The sequence below is a fragment of the Chiloscyllium plagiosum genome, chromosome 6, assembly GCF_004010195.1.
Source record: "Chiloscyllium plagiosum isolate BGI_BamShark_2017 chromosome 6, ASM401019v2, whole genome shotgun sequence".
Taxonomy (NCBI): Eukaryota; Metazoa; Chordata; class Chondrichthyes; order Orectolobiformes; family Hemiscylliidae; genus Chiloscyllium; species Chiloscyllium plagiosum.
The window spans coordinates 63,951,971-63,972,848 of NC_057715.1; the positions used below are offsets into that span (position 1 = coordinate 63,951,971).

The 20,878-nt window shown below is 40.8% G+C and overlaps 1 protein-coding gene across 6 annotated transcripts in view; it reads left to right on the forward strand.

Annotated features, from left to right (window-relative positions):
- LOC122550643 (neuronal PAS domain-containing protein 2-like) overlaps nucleotides 1–20,878 on the forward strand; it is a 121,815-nt gene that overhangs the window by 93,285 nt on the left and 7,652 nt on the right. For all 6 annotated transcript variants that reach the window (XM_043691703.1, XM_043691707.1, XM_043691704.1 and 3 more), the window contains 5 exons: nucleotides 899–988; nucleotides 2,826–2,972; nucleotides 6,927–7,046; nucleotides 8,012–8,193; nucleotides 15,147–15,239. In XM_043691703.1, coding sequence (XP_043547638.1) covers nucleotides 899–988; nucleotides 2,826–2,972; nucleotides 6,927–7,046; nucleotides 8,012–8,193; nucleotides 15,147–15,239 — 632 coding nt within the window. The remainder of the gene's footprint in view (nucleotides 1–898; nucleotides 989–2,825; nucleotides 2,973–6,926; nucleotides 7,047–8,011; nucleotides 8,194–15,146; nucleotides 15,240–20,878) is intronic.

Sequence of the window (20,878 nt, forward strand, 5' to 3'; positions counted from 1 at the left end):
TGGTGGAAATGACGGCGGATGATACGTTGTATATGGAGGTTGGTAGGGTGGTAGGTGAGGACTAGTGGGGTTCTGTCCTGGTGGCGGTTGGAGGGGCGGGGCTCAAGGGCGGAGGAGCGGGAAGTGGAGGAGATGCGGTGGAGGGCATCGTCGATCACGTCTGGGGGAAATTGCGGTCTTTGAAGAAGGAGGCCCTCTGGGTGGTATGGTATTGGAACTGGTCCTCCTGGGAGCAGATGCGGCAGAGACAAAGTAATTGGGAATATGGGATGGCGTTTTTACAGGGGGCAGGGTGGGAGGAGGTGTAGTCTAGGTAGCTGTGGGAGTCGGTTGATTCGGTCGCCCGAGATAGAAATGGCTCATGCCCGAAACGTCGATTCTCCTGCTCCTTGGATGTTGCCTGACCTGCTGCGCTTTTCCAGCAACACATTTTCGGCTCTGATCTCCAGCATTTGCAGTCCTCACTTTCTCCTCGAATGCTGTTATCGTGGCTTGCTCTAGTCCAATTTGGTCATTTCTTGTTCAATTTTCTTTTCTTTATTCATTCACGGGATGTTGGTATCATTAGCTAAGTAGGATTTATTGCTCATCACTAATTGCCCAAAGGGCACTTAAGAGTCAACCATATTGCTGTGGGTCTGGAGTCACATGTAGACCAAATCAAGTAAGAACAACAATTTCCTTCCCTTAAGGACATTAGGGAAGCAGATGCGTTTTTCCTACAAACCGCAATGGATTCATGGTCATCATTAGACTTTTAATTCCAGGTTTTTTAACTAAATTCAAATTCCACCATCTGCCATGGCAAGATATGAACCTGGGTCCCCAGAACATTACCTAGGTCTCCAGGTTAACAGTCCAGAGAGAATACCAACTAACTGTAACCTTTCTTTTGTAGTCCTTAATATCGGAGCCATCTATTGATCTACTATCACAGGGGTTGATGCCCCAGGCTACTGTGGTTAGTCAGCCTGCATCAATGGCACAGGTTAGAATATAAATAACTTCCTTTATTTTTATGATTATCTTTTCTTCCATTTCCCTAAAATCTGGTTTAGAATCTTCAAACAAATTGACAAACAAGACAGACAGGAATTAACAAAGCATGTCTAATGATACTTTCAAATTTAGGATTTTAATAAATATTTGTTTGATATTTTTTGTTTGCTCTATTCTCTGCCTTGACTTTGTTATTGTGAGAGTGTGTAAGTAATGTCCTTCCTGTCTCTTCCAGAGATTTTATTTTGCCACCTATCAGTTATTAAGTTCTGTGACTTTTTTGAGTTTATTTCTTCAATTCCTGTGTGGATTACCTAACCTGTATGTGGACAGGATCCTAAATGTCCTATTTTAAAATGTGATTGCACTTAGTGGCGTATCACAATGGAATACCAGTACACCTTTAATTTTCTGTTTCAATTTTCTCTTTAAAAAGTCTGTATTTGCTGGAGTTCCTTATTTGCAGACTTATTTGGACTTAAAGAAATCCAAAATGGTATTTTTTTGAGACTATTGACTGCAAGTTTGTATCCTTTCGGTAGGGACTGGCCAATTGTTTTCCTGTTGTTAAGTTCCATAAGGGTTGGGGAAGAATACTTCCGAGAATACCTCACTGGGTGACAGTGAGGGGGACAGGGAGGAAGCAGCCAGTGCAGGGACCCCCTGCGGCTGTTCCCCTCAATAAATCTTCTATTCTATAAATCTATAAACCATGCCATTCACAAATAAGATCATTTAAACTAGTTAGACAGTTCATGGAGAGCTCACAGATTAACATTTTGCGTAACCTGCACACTGGGCCGTGCAGAACAGGTGCTTGGAGAGAGCAACATAGCAGCGGTTATGCCCATCCCATGATATTTGGTGGGTCCCATGGGAGGGAGAATCGCCCGGAGACAGTGGCAAATAGGTGCTATCACTGTGCACACATTGTAGGGACAGTGATGACTACTCACTCAGGCAATGAAGGGAACATCACACCCCTAGTATCATAAGCAGAAAAGATCAGGAAACAGGCTTCCAGACTCAATTGCCTCAACCATTGAAGAAATTTGTCACAACTTACCTTCGATGCAAAGGATGGGAACTGGTGAATGAATTTGGTGAAAGCACCAGTTTTCTGAAGGACATCATTTGAAAGGCAGAGGTGGTTGTGTGTATCATTTGGTATTTTTGGTGCTCTGGAAGAATATTAAAGCAAAGAGCATAGATGGCCGATGAGTGAATATGATAGCGGATAACCTATTGTCTCTGGATGTGGAGATATAATTGAAGAAGCCATCTCAAACCATGAATTAGTTTCTAGTGACACTGCTAGAGAGAGCTCATCAGACAAACCTGAAGCTGAACAAGGAAACATTGCAAGAGAAGATGGCTGTAATCAAGTGCATCGTTAATATACTGATAGCGAAAGAACTTTGTCCTGATCCTTATTAAGTGTGAGTTGCAGAGAGATGCAGCAACAAACAGATGTGAAGGTAGTTAAATCATTTGAAAGATCTTAGATAACTAAATTCTTGCACAATTTGCTGTCAAAGTGTGAACTTTTCTCAGAAGTTCAATGCAAAGGATTTGGGCAAATGATCAAGAAATGATCCTTAAGTTGGTTTCCTGATTTTGAAAGGATAATCTGCCCTGTTTTCCATCATTGTATTTATGCAACTCTGAATGGTAGAAACTTTAATTAACTATGAATAGTTCTGAAACAAAAATCTTGTGGATGCTGCATTTAGGTTGATAATTGCATTTAGCCATGACTGTTCATACTAAACTGTAGCGAATTTACTGTTCAGCATTTGTAAAAATACCTGTTGTTATACGTCCAGTTCCCAGCACAGTTTGACGTGATTCAGTCTCTAAAGGATCAGCTTGAACAACGTACACGCATTCTGCAAGCAAATATCACATGGCAGCAAGAAGAACTCCAAAAAATTCAGGAGCAACTTTGCATGGTGGATGACTCAAATTTACAGGTAAGAGTACAGAATGAATTCTTGAAATGTATTGGCAAATCAGTAATAGATTGGAAGCTTCAGGGTTTAAGTTTATGATCAAAAGGTATTCAGGCCTTTCCTATTCAAGATCCATTTTTTGTCCAAATTCTGAAAAACAAAGTAAAATAACATTAATAACTATTTGAAAGTCAGAACAGAATAATTTCCCTGTGAGTGGAGCTTCTCAGGTGCTTCAGCATCCGTTGAAAATAATGAAGACTGAAAAATTATTGCATAAACTGCCAAATGAACTGTCAGGAAGTATGACCCTGACTTTCTGAGAGTTTGACCTTGAACACCTAGCTATCGGAATACAGGCTTCATGCTGGAACCTCAGATTAATTGGTGCAGTTGTATTTATGCAGGTAAAGGTCAGATATCATTAAGATTTGGTGTGTTCTAAGCCATCTGAAAGTCACACTCAGGATGTTTTCAGTAAATTGCCAGCAAAATATTGCCCAGACCTTTAGAGGGCTGATGCGTGGCAAGTAATATTTCTACCATACAAATATCGGGCAACAACCATTTTAAGTAAGAGACAATCTGACCAGCACCCCTTGACATTCTATGGTGTTATCATCCCCCGCTATCAACATCCTTGAGGTTATCATCGACCAGAAACTCAACTGGACTTGCCACATAAATACAGTGGCTACAAGAGAAGACCAGAGGCTAGGAATCCTGCAGTGAGTATTTCACCTAGCGACTCTTCAAAGTCAATCCACCATCCACAAGGCACAAGTCAGAACTGTGTTAGAATACTCCCCACTTACCTGGATGGGTGCAGCTCCAACAACACACCGCACCATTCAGAACACGCAGTGCATTTGATTGATACCACATCCACAAGCATCCACTTGCTCCACCACTGACACTCAGTAGCAGCAGTGTGTACTATCTGTGAGATGTATTGCAGAAATTCATTATAGACTGTTAGGCAGCACCTTCCAAAGCCCACAGCCACTTTCATCTAAAAGGATAAGGGCAGTTTTTACATGGGAAAATCACCACTTGCAAGTTCCCCTCCAAGCCACTCACCTTCCTGACTTGGAAACAGATCATTATTCCTTCACTGTCTCTGGGTCAAAAACCTGGAATTCCCTCCCTAAGGGCATTGTGGGTTAACCTTCAGCATGTGGACTGCAATAGTTCAAAATGGCAGCTCACCACCGCCTTCTGAAGGGCAACTAGGGATGGACAATAAATGCTGGCTAGCCAGCAACACCCATATCCCACAAATGAATAAAACAAACATTTTGCTGAAACTAAACAAGACACTAGTTAGACCACACCTGGAATACCATGAACAGTTTTGGTTCCCTTTGTAAGGAAACATATATTGACATTAGAGGCAATCCAGAGTAGTCACCCTAGGCTGATCCTGCGTACATACGATTGTCTTATGAGGAGAGGTTGAGTGGCTTAGACCTGTACTCATTGGAGTTTAGAAGAATGAGAGAAGACCTGACTGAAACATACCAAATTGTTTTGGGATTTGACAGGAGAGATTTGGAGAGGTTCCTTCCCCTTGTGGGAGAGTTGAGGCAAGAGGGCATAAACTCAGATTAGGGAGTTGCCCAATTAGAACATAGGTGAGGAGGAATTTCATTTCTCAGAAGGTGATGAACTGTAAATTTCATTATTGTGGAGGGCTATATAGGCTATGTTGCTAAGTATATTCACAGCTAAGGTAGAGAGACTTGTAATCAGCAAGAGAATCAAGGCTCTTAGTCATTTTCTGCCACTTTTTATATTCCGGCCAATCATCTTTGTGTGATTATATGATTTTTTTTCCTGCAGTTTTCTTAACTTCTTGTTAGCTCCTTAACTTCCTCCCCTTTGAAATTTTCTTCGCAGCAGGAATACTTTTCCTTTGTTCTATCATGGGATGTGGGTGTCACTGTAAATGCCAGCATTTTTTACCTTTCCCTGATTGTCCTTGAACTAAGTGACCTATTGGCCCAATTGAGAGGACAGTTAAAAGTTGACCACATTGTGGGTTCGGAGTCACATGTAGGTCAGACGGGATAAGGATGACATATTTGCTTCCCCAGGACATTCGTTAACTGGACGGGCTTTTTTCCCAGCAGTCATCCTTGATTACATGGTCACCATTAGGCTAATTTGTTTTAATTCCCAGATTTTGTTGAATTTGGATTTGACCATCTGTCCCCCTTGAGTTTTTTTATTCTCTTGCAGGATGTGGATGTTATTGGCTGGGCAGAATGTTACTTATCCCTAGTTGCCCTTGAGGAGTTGGTGAGGAACATTAGTCTGGAACTCTGGATTACTAGTCCAGAGTACACTAGTATATTGCCAGTATGCCATCACCTTCACTGAAATATCCACTGCATCTGCTTTTCGACGGATGTATCCCCTAGCCTAGTGTCCCAATTCACTTCAGATAGATCAGTTTTCATGCCTGCAGTGTTTCCCATATTATTTATCCTGACCTCCCAATCAAGAGATTTGAATTTGAAATTTCAAAATAAATTAATCTATATTCAATCTCTGAACTCAACTTACCCCTCTGTTGTCATAGGGATGGGTAAATCAGAGTGGATCCTTGAAAAGGAATTAGGGAAATTGTCTACTGGAATTTTCCAGAAAGTTTTGGGGTTTGGAACTTTGTAAATTTGTAAACCCTGAGTTCAGCAGGCAGATGAAGTTAACCTCCCCTATGAGCAGAAAAGGAACAATTGATGTGAAGCAGAGGGCTGTTAGGCTGTTTCTGAACTGGAGTTCTCAGTAAGAATAAAGTGAAGCCTTAAGTTGGAGCTGAGAAATCTGTGGTCATCAGATTGGAAAAAATTTGGACGATTGTTTCACTGAAAGCGAGTGGAAGGATCCCCATGAGATTTCATTCCTTAGAGAATATCAAGAATACTGAGAAGAAAAAAAAATCAGATGGAACTTTGGAGAACTGAGGCTGACATTTGAGTTAATCCCAGGAAAGGTTTCTGGCTTCTTATTAAGCTTTTGTAGGTTCAAAAGCTTTTAAGGGGGAGTTGCAAGGAAAAAGGGAAGGTTCAGTTGAGAATATTAGACAAAAGCAAATGTGATTGTGCTTTATTATCTACCATACTCATCCAGACAAGTAAAGAGTATTCTATCTCACTCCTGATGTGTGCCTTGTGATACATGTAATTTCTTCAACAAAAACTTTCAGCTCGGCGAACAGAACCACAGCATTGTGCTTTATTATCTACCATACTCATCCAGACAAGTAAAGAGTATTCTATCTCACTCCTGATGTGTGCCTTGTGATACATGTAATTTCTTGTGATTTTCACAGGGTGACACTGTGTCTGGATTGAACGCAGTTATATTATTGAAGTTTCTGAATCTAGTCATTAGGGGGTAGCATGCAAACAGGCAGTGAGGGATCTTGTGATGCAATGGTACTGTCCCTACCTCTGACCTAGGAGGAATAGGTTTAATTCCCACCTGCTCTAGAGGTGTGGCTAATGTCTTTGAACAGGTTGATTAGAAAATCTGGCAGGAACGCAGTAGAAAACTTCACTTTCTCAGTGACAGGTTTTTTTTAATCATCCGTGATTATAGTGTATGAAATTGCAAACCAGTTTTACAGACACATGTTTATAATTCTTTTACACATGGCACACAGGGGAAGTGTATAACCTGAGAAACTAGAATCTTACCCCACAGACATATAACAAAAGTTACTATCTTAGCTGACTTGTTAATATCAGTAACAGCACTGTGAAGTGTGCTTACACCATATGGACTGCAGTGCTTCAAGAAGGAAGCTTACCATCAGCTTGTCAAAGGAATTTAGAAATGGTTAAGAATTGCTGGCTGTGATTCTCACATTTCATAAATGGAATACAAAATTCAAATAGAATTTAAGATCTAAAAATCAGAAACAAACTGTTGAACATCTTTTTTAAAGCTTGCTTTTCCTCCTTTCAGTTATTGCTGCAGCAGCCAACGTCTATCAGCCTGAGTCCATTACAGTATCAAGAATCACAGCAGCAAAAGCAGCAACAACTGGGTCTTATTGCGCATGAGCATGATCTCCCCAATAAACAGGTACCAATAGGATCAACATAATAGCGCCAAGCATACTCACAAACCAACAAAATTATTAGTTTTGAAAGTGAAAACATAAAATGTTGGAAACACCATATCAGATCCATCATTATAGTGGGCTCTGCATTAGGAATGGGAAACTGGAAGCTAAGTGGTAAGTCAGGGCTGAACAAACCAATAAAACAGTGAACTCATTTAGACTAATGATTTTGCTTGGCATAGGCCATGTAAGAATTCTTCCCATCAAATAAAGCAAATAAAATGCAGTTAGTGAAGGTGAGTATGTGTAATTTTACAAGATATTATGAGAGGAATTTATTGATGGTGGTCTGGAGGATGTGCCAATCCACCTAACTCATGGAGGAAACTGGAGCACCTGAAGGAAACCCACATAGGCACAGGGAGAATTTGCAAACTCCAATTTGCAAACCTGAGATTGGAATTGAGCCCAGGTCCCTGGTGCTGTGAGGTAGCAGTGCTAACCACTGAGCTACCATGCCACCTCTAGTTAAACTCACCCCTTTAAAGATTCACAAGTTTTTCACAAGCAACCATATTACATGAGGTGATCTTAGAGTGCTTGTGATGAATAGAATTGATGCATGTAAGGGAAAACTAGCTAACCCCATTGAGGAGAAAGGAATTGAGGAATCAACCCATGCTTAACTGTAAGAGGAGGTTTGCCTGGAGCATTAACAAACAGCTTAACTCTGTTGTAAAATTTGGAGTAATTCTATACTATAGATATACAAATGAGCTAATCCACAAGCTTCTGGAAGATTCAGCTTTCTGAGCATAGTCAGGTGCAAATACAACATGAAATTTTGGGAGATGACTATCTAGGTCTCTAGTAAGGCTGATACAAATGTTTGATGCATTTCACACTAAACAGGTTTTTATTTGCTAAACGGAATATTTGGACTTTGATCTTTCTGCTCAACAAGATGTTTTTAATGTTTTTGTAGAATGCTAAAATGATACATGCTGGATGTGTGGTACAGACCTCAATGCCCAATATTTCCTCTGCAAGCCTGGCATTACATTTCAGCAGTCCTGTGATGTTCTCTCAGGCCCCGTCAATGGCAATCCAAAGTGATGGCACCATTGGTCATTCAGGTCTCAACTTTGGTCATGACAGGCAACTAAGGTAGTAGCAATTTTGTTTCATAAATTACAATCAAATGTATGAATAACAAGCTTAAAGAATTACCTTTAGGAAGATATTTCTTATCTATATGAATTATCTATCAGAAAAAACATGAATTTTAGCAATTTAAATAGCAGCAGTTACAAGCGGTGTTCCGCAAGGATCTGTTTTGGGACCATTGCTGTTTGTCATTTTTATAAATGACCTGGAGGAGGGGCTAGAAGGTTGGGTGAGCAAGTTTGCGGATGATACGAAAGTTGGTGGAGTTGTTGCCAGTGAGGAAGGATGTGTCAGGTTACAGTGGGATATAGATAAGCTGCAGAGCTGGGCAGAAAGGTGGCAAATGGAGTTCAATGTAGCTAAGTGTGAGGTGATTCACTTTGGTAAGAGTAACAAAAAGATGGGGTACTGGGCTAATGGTCGGATACTTGGTAGTGTGGATGAGCAGAGGGATCTTGGTGTCCATGTACACAGATCTCTGAAAGTTGCCACCCAGGTAAATAGTGCGGTGAAGAAGGCACATGGCGTACTGGCTTTTATTGGTAGAGGAATTGAGTTCCGGATTCCTGAGGTCATGTTGTAGTTGTATAAGACTCTGGTGCGGCCGCACCTGGAGTATTGTGTGCAGTTTTGGTCGCCATACTACAGGAAGGATGTGGAGGCATTGGAACGGGTGCAGAGGAGGTTTACCAGGATGTTGCCTGGTATGGAAGGAAAATCGTATGAGGAAAGACTGAGGCACTTGGGGCTGTTTTCACTAGAGTGGTGGACTCTCCCACTTTATGGGCATTTAAATGGGCATTGGATAGGCATACGGAGGATAGTGAGCTAGTGTAGGTTAGGTGGGCTTGGATCGGCGCAACATTGAGGGCCAAAGGGCCTGTACTGCTCTGTATTTCTCTATGTTCTAATTAGAATGTTTCCCTTTTACTTCTGGAAGAAAAGCTTTAATCATTAACCTCATTGGTTTCAGTGCCAATTTTCACTGATTGAGGCTTAATAGCATAAAACAGACCTATGTTTCAGGGAAAGTTGGCAATCTCAGTAAATATAAGGCCAAGTTTGCAACTTGAAAGAAAAACATTCACTGTTGCACCAGAAGTGATTGTTGTGCCATTTCAGACATGATGCTGAGGAAAATAAAAGAGTGTTTTATGTTATATCTGATTGCTCTATCTGTCTTCTGTGAATGATTGATGCTGATATATTGACTAAAAAACGAAAGTAATTTTCTGTTACGTTAAGTCAATTATCAAATAATTGTGAAGGGAAAACATGAATTGAGTTTTACTTTTAGGAACAAAGGAACAGTGAGACAGAATGCCTAGTCACCTTCTAATGCCATTGATTACAATAACTGATGGGTTCCAGGCATGTTCTATGTTGCCAGTGGGCAGCTCACAAATGCAAGGGATTGAAATCCAGTGATCTTGCTTCACAAGAGCTGCAACAGCTTTCAACTCAGGGAGCTTAAAGAGGGAGAAGTGTCTCTCCCTGCAATCATTGCAAATGTTGGCAGAAAGATCTGTAACGTTGACCAGTGGAAATCAAAGCATTTATCACCACTATGCTGCGCCACATCAATTTTTGGGAACTCAATAACAGGAGCAGGGATGCCAGGTTCCCACTGGCATTTACTTAGAGTGGGTGGGGAAAATGCAATCGGAATGTGGCAGACTTAGGTGTGGAATTGGAAATTGAGTTGACGTGGCAAAGAACTCAATATCTCTCTTCGTCTACAACCCTGACCACTTTCAGGCAGTGTAACAAAGGACCATCCAGGCTTCCATGTTTCTCCTGTTTTGCTAGTCAACAAAGAATTGTTCATTGTTAACATATAAAAAATGTCAATTGCTAACAGTGAAATGCTGTTTTTGGAATGCTGGTGGTACAGTGACAATTCAATCAATATATTCTGGATATTTGTATTTAACTTTTCATTTCCTATCCTGAAGTTGTTGTGCCATTTTGTGTGAAGAACAATAATCTATACTGCCACAAATCTGATATTCTATCAATTCTAATATAGTAAAAATTAATGTAGTATCGTGAATTAGGACACTTTGAGTTTTCTACAGCACTTATTATTTTACTACACCATGCATCAAATAGTATAGTAGAGAAGAGGGGCAAGTTAAATAGTCAAAGCAGGCAAGAGCAAGACAGAAAATGAGGTTAGACTGATAAATTAAAATACATTTATTTCAATGCACAAGACCTGCAAGGTAAGTTAGATGAACTTAGGGCATAATTGTAAACAAGAAACTAGGATATCATAGCTATCACAGAAATATGGCTCAGGGAGGGACAGGACTGGCAGCTTAATGTTCCAGGATATAGTTGTAATAAGAAGGATAGAAAGGGGGCAAGACAGGAGCGGGAGTTGCATTTTTGGTTAGGGATAACATTACAGCCGAATGTTATTCCTGCGAGAATGTCCAGTGTGTTAAGGGCTTGGATGGAGAGGAAGTTGTGTATGAAAATGTTTTTTTATTCTATCCATGGATGTACCTACTAGAGAAGGAGCACTACTTGACCTTCTCCTGGGAAATAAGGCTAGACAAATAACTGAGGTGTCAGTGGGGAAGCATTTTGGGGCCACTGATCATAATTCTATTCATTTTAAAACAGTTATGGAAAATGATAGACCTGATCTAAAAGTTAAAGTTCTAAACTGGAGTAATGCCAATTTTGAAGGCATTAGGCAGGAACTTTCAAAAGTTGTTTGGGAGAGGATACACCAAGGTGGTTGGAAAACTAGAGGCCTTCAAAAATTAGGTAACAAGAGTTCAGAGACAGTATGTTCCTGTTAGTGCAAAGGGCAAGGCTGGTAGGTGTAGGGAATGCTGGATGACTAGGAAAACTGAGGAGAAAATGTGTTGCTGGAAAAGCGCAGCAGGTCAGGCAGCATCCAAGGAACAGGAGAATCGACGTTTCGGGCATAAGCCCTTCTTCAGGAATGCCTGAAGAAGGGCTTATGCCTGAAACATCGATTCTCCTGTTCCTTGGATGCTGCCTGACCTGCTGCGCTTTTCCAGCAACACATTTTCAGCTCTGATCTCCAGCATCTGCAGCCCTCACTTTCTCTCTAGGAAAACTGAGGCTCTGGTCAAGAAAAAGGAGGCATATGATGGGATCGAGTGAATCCCTAGAGGAGTATAGGGGCAGTAGGAGTATACTTAAAAGGGAAATTCGGAGGGCAAAAAGGGAACATGAGATAGCTTTGGCAACAAGAGTTAAGGAGACTCCAAAGAGATTCTACAAATACTTTAAGGGGAAAAGAGTAACTGTGGAATGAATAGGGGCCCTTAAAGATCAACAAGGCCATCTAAGTGTGGAACCACAGGAGATAGGTGAGATATTAAATTTATATTTTGCGTCAATATTTACTGTGGAGAAGGACATGGAAGCTAGAGAACTTGGGAGAGGTAAATAGCAAGGTCTTGAAAAGTGTCCATATTATGGCAGAGGAGGTATTGGATGTCTTAAAACACATAAAGATGGATAAATCCCCAGGACCTGATCAGGTGTACCTCAGAACTTTATTGGAAGTTCGAGAAGAGATTGCTGGGCCCCTTGCTGAGACATTTGTATCGTTGGTAACAACAGGTGAGGTGCTGGAAGACTGGATGTTAGCTAATATGCTGCCATTATCTAAGATAGGTGATAAGGAAAAGCCAGAGAACCATAGACCAGTGAGCCTGATGTCAATGGTGAGTAAGTTGTTGGAGGGGATTCTGTGGGATAGGATTTACATGCATTTGGAAAGACAGTGACTGATTAGAGATAGTCAATATGACTTTGTGCGTGGGAAATTGTGTCTCACTAACTTGACTGAGTTTTTTGAAGAAGTAACAAAGAAGATTAATGAAGGTAGAATGGTAGTTGCTGTCTATATGAACTTCAGAAAGGCATTCGACTAGGTTCCACATGATAGGCTGGTTAGCAAGGTTAGATCGCATGGAATCCAGAGGGAGCCAGCCAATTAGATACAAAATTGGCTTGAAGGTAGGAGACAGTGGGTGGTGATGGAGTGTTTTTTTTCAGACTGGAGGCCTGTGACCAGTGATGTGTCACAAGGACCAGTGGTGGTCCTCTGCTTTCCGTCATTTAGATATGAGGTATGGAAGTAAGTTTGTAGATGACACCAAAATAAATCATGTAATGGATTGTGAAGATGTTTATCTCAGAGTACAATGGAACATTAATCAGATGGGCCAATGAGCTGAGGAGTGGCAGATGGAGTTTAATATAGATAAATGTGAGGTGCTGCATTTTGATAAGGCAAATCGGAACAGGACTTATACAGTTAATGGTAGGGCCTTGGGAGTGTTGCGGAACAAAGAAACCTAAGGCTGCAGATGCATAGTTCCTTGAAAGTGGAGTTGCAGGTGGACAGGTTGGTAAGGAAAACAATTGGCACACTTGCCTTTATTGGTCAGCGCTTTGATTATAGCAGTTTGGAGGTCATGTTACGTCGGTACAGGACAGTGGGGAGGCTATAAGCTGGTGGTACAACGATAACATTTAAAAGGCATCTGAATGGGTATATGAACAGGAGGGGTTTAGAGGGATATGGGCCAAATGCTGGAAAATGGGACTAGATTAGTTTTGGATATCTAGTCAGAATGGACGAGTTGAACCGAAGGGTCTGTTTCCATCCTGTATAACTCTATGACTCTATGAAGAATATATGAACTGAATAAAGATTTCTGTATCAGCAGCCAACTGAAATTCATTCTGATATACTTGGAGACGGTTTCACTATAATCAAACTCGAAACACTGATTGTTTAAGTGATTGGGCCAGAATTGTTTGTCAGAATTGTTGTGTAGTTAATGGTGGTCACTGTTATTTCTGCATAACTAGTGCAGCAACTTAGTAGAGAAGCAAATGTGCAGCTAGCTACAAATATTGAAAGGTGCCTTGTCACTATTAACTTTACAAAAACAATATTTCTGCCTCACTTTTGAAATGCATTGAAAATTGATGCAGTTGTTTTATTTGCAAATTAGGTACAAAATAAAGTTATTGCAAAGATTTTGGACCAGTAATTACAAATTAAAATATCCTTCTTGCCTAGACAAAATACAAGCGTGCAGCTTAATTTCTTCAAACTGTTGAAGATTTTAAAAATACCAAGTTTATTTTTTTCATTAGCTTTCCCTTTCTGTCTCTTTTTCTTTCTAAATCCAATTGTTTCCTTCCTTTCTTTAATCCTCTTTCTGTATCTGATTTGACATTGAGTTTGCCTGCACTAATTTACATTACTATCTCAGTCCTTGTGTCGTTTATTTCACTACCTTTCATTTGGATTGATTGAGGACACACATTTCCATCTCCAGTTCACTTAATTCCCAAGTGCATATTGTTTTCCACTATGCTGCCATCAGCTTGCACTTCCATCACTTGTGATGCAAAACCTAAATGCACACGAGATTGGAGACGTAATGCCGCCAAGACTGTGCCCACCAAGACTGAGCCTTTCCCAAGAGCCTATAACAGATCTTTCTGCAGTGATGACGGACAAGGTGAGCTCCAGTTTTATTGGGTGGTCACCATGGCCCAGAATTTCTATGCACCTTACACAATCCAGGATTCCATTGGAGGCATTTGTGGTATTTCCCAAACAGCCACACATTACTGCATCAGAGTGGTAGTGGAGTTCCTATTAAGAAAGGTCAGACAGTACATATACTGTCAAACTGCTGAATGGCCATCAAGCTGAGCGAACCTGAGGAATATGCATAATCGCTGGACTCCCCCAGATGCGAGATATCATGGGACATATGTTTGTGGCCATCAAGGTTTACGCAGAACAGCTAGGAGACTTCATTCACCAGAAGAAATTCCATTCCATCAGCATTTCAATTGCTTTGCACCATTGGCACTTATGTGCTCATTATCCTTGCGACTTGCACCTACACACAGGCACTCCCACTTATTTCCAGAAATGCTATAAGGCAGCTCAAATTTAATTCAGCAGTCAGGTTCAGATTTAAGTTCCTTGTAGAAGGTTCATGTTTAATGTCTACTTTATCTGTTTATAATGAAGGTTTTAAAGAGAATTTTAATTAAGGAGAGACTACAAGAAAAATTCCACGGAGCAATGTGAATTAATGCCATGTGAATTCCATAACATATTTTTATTGTAATGTGCTAAAAGCACCCTGCACCAGAAAAACAGAACTTGCAAAGTGAGAATTGGAAAGCTGCCGTAACAATTGCAGCTGATGTTTTGCGAAGGCTGGGCCAAGGATGCCTATGAATAGATTTGTAAGTCAGTCTATTTCTGACATGAAATCCTGGAAGAAAAATCTGCATTCTACAAATGTTACCTCAGCTGCATTATTATGTTAAGATGGGGTTCTCACTGTTTCTGAAAGTAACTTTCTGAGACAGATGTTTTGTCCATTGATGTAGATTGTGTAAATAATTTTCATCCATGATTCTGGTCAACAACTACTATTTATGGGGCATAACCAATGTGATCATTTATCTACTGCAACATGGTGATATAACATCCTTTAAAAATAAACTGCACTCTGAATGGGGCTTAACTTCAGACTTAGATATATCATATTCACATTAAGGTTACCAGTCTCATAAATGTAATCCTCTGACATCTGTAGACTTGCAGGGAATACTTTAGAAAGTAGGTATGCAGGGAGAAAGCGAGGACTGCAGATGCTGGAGATCAGAGCTGAAAATGTGTTGCTGGAAAAGCGCAGCAGGTCAGGCAGCATCCAAGGAGCAGGAGAATCGACGTTTCGGGCATGAGCCCTTCTTCAGGAAGAAGGGCTCATGCCCAAAAAGTAGGTATGCAGCACATATATTGCTTTTAAGCACAATTCATTGATCAGTTGTGATAGATATTATATACAAGCTGGATTGTAGTAAATGCTAATGTGAAAATGTGAGTTTTTTTCATGGTTTGCATTTTTCTTTTTAAGGATGCTGCTCAGTCAACCCATTCAACCATTGATGCCTCTTACGTGCCACAACAGACAACCCACAGAATTCACTCCCACTGGACAACAAGCTAAGTATGTCAAAACTATTTAGGGATCTAAATGCCACAGTTCTCTTCATTGTAAAATTTTCTTTGTTATGGTTCCAAACATTCACATGTGGCAATCCCAAGTTTAATTTACAGGATACGCATGTAATTTAACAAAATTATATGTCATTTTACATTAACTCAAAGTGATAAAGTATTATATATTGTGGATGGAAAGACCCATTTTACCTAATTCAACACTCTTCATTGGTGGAACAGACAAATTTGCTCTACTTATCAAGTTCAAAATATTTCAATTTGAAGAAATCAAATCCCATAAGTCTTAAAATATTGTTGATTTATTGGTTTAAATTTGTTTTCTGGTGTTGTCAATGTTTTTTCTACATATTCTCCTGAGGATGCATTTTATAGTCTTGAGCATGCTTACACTGGGGTGGTGGTGGGGGTTGGGGGGGGGGGGGAGCGGAGCACATACAATACAAGGTATGTCCAGTCTACCACCTTCCAAGTTGTCCCTTTACTGCAGTAACTAATGAGTACCAAAATCAGCCATCTATCCACCCATGTTTAGATTAATAATTAATGGCTAATTGACCTTGTTATCAAACCATCATAAAGTTGGCATAGGCAGGAGTGAGTCATCCAGTGTTTTAGCCCAAATCGAAAAAAGGCAAGAAGAATGGGGTGCATATCAATCATGGGGGGTCTGTGTACATCAAGGGCAACCCTGATTGAAAAATGTTATCCACCCATCATTCCTTTCTGCTTCCCCTCCAAAACTTACCCTCCACAACCCATCTTGCCCAACTCCAGACCCTACTCACTAAGCCCAACGCACCTGGCTCTTTGTCCATTTTTATCATGGGCCTCCTTGCAGACCTGGCAATGAACACTTCCAGATTCTGCTGCTGCTTGGACTGTTGGAATCACCAGACCTAGATGTTATGCTTCCTCCCATAGAGGTGTGTAAGTCCCACTTTCTCCTCATTCAGGTCTCCTTGTTTCAGGTGCATTGACACCTGGCAATTTTTCTGCCTGGCGGGGAAATGCATACTTCCATTTCACTGACAAAAATCATTCCTATGAGCAGATTCTGCATTCTTTATGTTCAGGTACTTGACCATAGCGCCGACTGTCTTGTTGTACAAAAGTAAGATCTGGAAATGTAGTTGTGATTCCTTCTATGCCCTCAAAGGTACTTCTCTAATCTTCTAAAACACAAGCTGCCAAAGATTTCAGTGCAATTACAGTACATACAAATGAATAAACTGTTTTATTTTACAATTAGCAAGATTATGCAATCGACAATAATAGGGGATTTCAACTTCCCAATGCTAACTGGGATAGATAAAGTGTTAAAGTCTCATAGAGGGTGCAATTTGTTTCATCTATCCAGGAGAGCGTTTGAAATTAGCATATAGAAACTCCCACCAAAGACAGGGCAGCGCTGGAACTAATTTGAGAGAGTAAAGTTGGTCAACTGTTAGAAGTGATCACACTTAGTAAGATTTAAGGTAGTCATTAAAAAGGACAAAAATAGACTAGAAATAAAGATTTTTAAATTGGGGAAGGCTGATATTAATATGATTAGACAGGACCTGGCCATTATGGCCTGGGAGCTGCTGCCTGTAGGAAAATCTACATTGGAGAAGTGAGAGTCATTCAAAAAAGAAATAGTGGAAGGGCAGGGCCAACATATTCCTGTAAAGGTGAAGAATAGAACTAAAAATTTCAGAGAACCCTGAATATCAAGGAATGTTCAAGGAAAAAAAGTGAGTCTTATTGTAGATAACCATCAGAATACCAAAAGCCCTAGAAAGTACAGACAGTTACTTAAAAATTAAATTAGACAAACAAAGTTGGGATGAGGGGAGGTGCATGAAAAAACAGTGCCAGATAAAATAAAGGACTCTCGAAAGGCATTTTGTAGATATAATAGGAGCCAGAAGATGATCATGGAAAGAGGAGAACCTATTATGGACATAATCAGAAAACCAAAGGTGGAGCTGGAAGATGTAGGTGAGGTTTAAATTAATGCTTTACATCTGTATTCGCAACAGAGAAGGACAAGGTAGGTATAGAAATCAGGGAAGAATACTGTGATACACATTAACAATTTACAATTGAGAGGGAGGGGATATTATCATGGTTTTAACATGCCTAAAATTAGATAAGTCCCAGGCCTGGATGAATTGTATCCCAAGATGCTGAGGGAATCAAGGAACACGATTTCAGAAGTTAACTTGCAAATCCTCTCTGGGCACAGGAGTGGTGCCAGAGGATTGGAGGACAACTAATGTGGTACCATACAAGGATAGTAGGAATGAACCCAGGGAACTGTAGGCCAGTGAGTCTAAAATCAGTGGTGGGCAAACTATTAGAATCAATTTCCACTTGGAGAGACAAGGATTAATCAAGGATAGTCAGCATGGCTTTCTCAACAGGAAATCATGTGTGACAGGTTTGATTGAGTTTTTTTGAAGAGATGACGAGATGTGTGGATGAGGGCAATAAAGTGGATTTAGTCTACATGAGCTTCAGTAAACCTGGCAATGTCTCACATGCAAGACTGATCAAGAAGGTAACTGTCTATGGGATCCAGGGCAATTTGGCAAATTGAATCCAAAATTAGCTCTGTGACAGGAGGCGGAGGATAATGGCTGAAAGTTATTGTTTTATGACAAGAAGCCTGGGTTCAATGGCATATTGTAGGGTTTGGTGTTGGGTCCCTTACTGTTTGTTGTGTACATTAATGATCTAGTCATGAATGTAAAATGTTTGATCAGTGTATTTGCAGATGACACAAAAATTGGTGGTTAGTAAATAGTGAGGAAAAAAGCCTTAAACTACAGGATGATATAGATTGGTTGGTCAAATGGGCTAAACAGAGGCAAATGGAATTTAATCCTGAAAAGTGTGAGGTGACTCATTTTGGGAGGATCAATAGACAATTGAGTATACAATGAGTGCAAAGATCATATGCACAGAGGATCAGAGGGTCCTTAGTGTGCATGTCCACAGATCCTTAAAGGCAACAGGACAGGTAGATGGTTAAATGAGGCATACGGCGTATTTTCTTTTCATATAATAGATATTGAATATAAGGAGCTTTTTAAGAGTTTAGCTAGGCCATAGCTGGAGTGCAGTTCTGAATGCTACACTATATGAAGGATGGTGCAAAGAAAATTCACCATTATGTGATCTAGGTTGCAACATTTCAGCTATGAAGAGACTAGACTGACTGGGTTTGTTTTGCTGAGATCAGAGAAAGCTGAGGAGGGATCTGATTGAGATATATAAAGTTATGAGGGGCATAGATAGAGCAGACAGGAAGAAACCTTTCCCCTTAGAGGGTCAGTAGCAGGGAGCATAGACTTAAGGTAAAATGCAGAAGGTTTAGAGAGGACTTAAGGAAGAATTATTTTACCCAGACGGTGGTCGGTATCGGGAACTCACTGCCTGAAAAGGTGGTAGAGATGGGAGCTCTCACAACATTTAAGAAGTATTTAGATGATCATGTGAAGTACTTTAGCATACAAGATCAAATGTTGGAAGATGGACTAGAATGGATAGGTGCTTGATGACCAGTGTGGACACAATGGGCCGAAGTATCTCTTTCCGTGCTGTAAATCTTTAGGACTCTATGACTCACATAGGAAGGGGGATTATTGGCAGCACTCTGTCTCAACTACAAGTTGTTGGTCCAGGCATCTTATATAACCTGGTGATGATGACCTTTACAACACATAACTGGTGCAGATCTGGCTCCATTGTGAGGAGGACAAACCCAGAAAAAGTAAAGGAAAAGAGGAAAGTTTTCTTTTGCAGAGAAGTGTTGCCAATTTAATTGCCTTCTTCTTTAAGAAAGGCTTAACCAGTTCATCAGAAGCTGAAAGCATTTAAATGCACCTCAGGCAGCGCAGGGCCTTGACACTGTAACTGTTATCAGCTGCTCTAGCGCCAAAACGTCAGCCAGACCAGAAGAGAAAAAGTGCAGAAAAAGCCAGTGAAACAACACTATGAGCCAATCCAAATCAGATACAATTTGAGTCAGCTGAGGTACAATTGGATTTCTGAGCTCCAGCAGTATGTTAAACTCTTAAGTGAAAAGGGTAGATACTATAGCTGTATAATTAAAAAAACCCAGATTCCCAGGCTGGGAATCTGGAAAACAAAATGAACATATTTACCAATAAAATGAGTAGTGGCTGGCTTGCAATTTTGAATGGATGTCATAGGATACAGCTACAAAATTCTAAACAGAGCAGTAACTTTATCTTGATGTCTGGACTATCTGGAAATTTGAAACAAATTTCAACATCAATTGATCCACTGAAGAAGAAGATTAAGACCAGTAAAACAGCTCAGCCAACACTTGGCTACATGTAATTTTCAGAGGAAATGGAGATTTGTGGAGCTTGTTGTCCAATCAGAAGCAGAAGACACTGGAGATGAGATGTAGGAGAAATACCAGAAACTGAGTATCAATTTCTGCCCTAAGCCAAGAGTTTTAGATTAGATTTGATTTCCTATAGTGTGGAAACAGGCCCTTCGGCCCAAGCAGTCCACACCGACCCTCTGAAGAATAATCCACTCAGATCCATTTCCCTCTGACTGCTGCACCTAACACTGTGGACAACTTAGTAATTCACCTGACTTACACATCTTTGGACTATGGGAGGAAATCCAGGCTGACACAGGGAGAGCGTGCAAACTCCACACAGACAGTCACCCGAGGCTGGAATCGAACCTGGGACCGTGAGGCAACAGTGCTAACCACTGAGCCACCGTGCCACCCCATTTGTAGTACCCCCATAAAGTCACTGCTCTACTTTGATAGGTATTCATTTACAATTTAAGTTTCCTGTGTTACCTCACCAGACTGCCTCCTTTTGCCTAAATAAGTAAAATCTCAGATGAACAAATAAAATTTGGGATTTGAGTTTAAATTGTATCCTAAAACTTATACATTTCCCAGCAGACAATGGGAGCAAACATATTTAAGTTGATGGATGGCGCTACCGTATTGCCGTTGCACTATTTTTCACTTTAAAATGTACATACCACAATGGCGGGTGTAGTTTTCAGAGTTTTACATGAAATTTTGATTGTGTATGGGATCCATGATATTGGCGATCTGACAACAGACGAGACTTTGTTGATGAGCCTTTCAGTCGATTTACAGTCACTTTTGAAATTCAGCATGTACAGAGGAACCTCGATTATCTGAATGAGATGGGCAGGCACTACTTTGTTCAGATAATTGATTATTTGGTTAATTGATTCAATGCCTCTCCTCTGGGGCTCAGAGTTTTCTGAAGTTTCGTTTTTCCTCATTCAGCCTGCCTTGCTCCCTCTCTGTGTGTCAGGGTTCGTTTCTGAGCAGAGACACACTTGTGTATAAGGGATCTGTAGCATTGCTGAAGCCTCCCACACCCCCCCCCCCCACCCCCACACCATCCCCATCAGTTGAATGGAATTGACACAGCGAGCACTTGCTACGTCCGTTCCCCCCATTCAGGAGACTAGGCAGTAGCACACTGTGTGCAAGCCCCCACCTCCTCCATCCGACCCCTGCCCTGTCCAAAACCGCCCACCCAACCTGGCCCCCATCCAACCACCCTAGCCACGCCCCCGTCCGACACCCCCAACCCTGCCCACGCC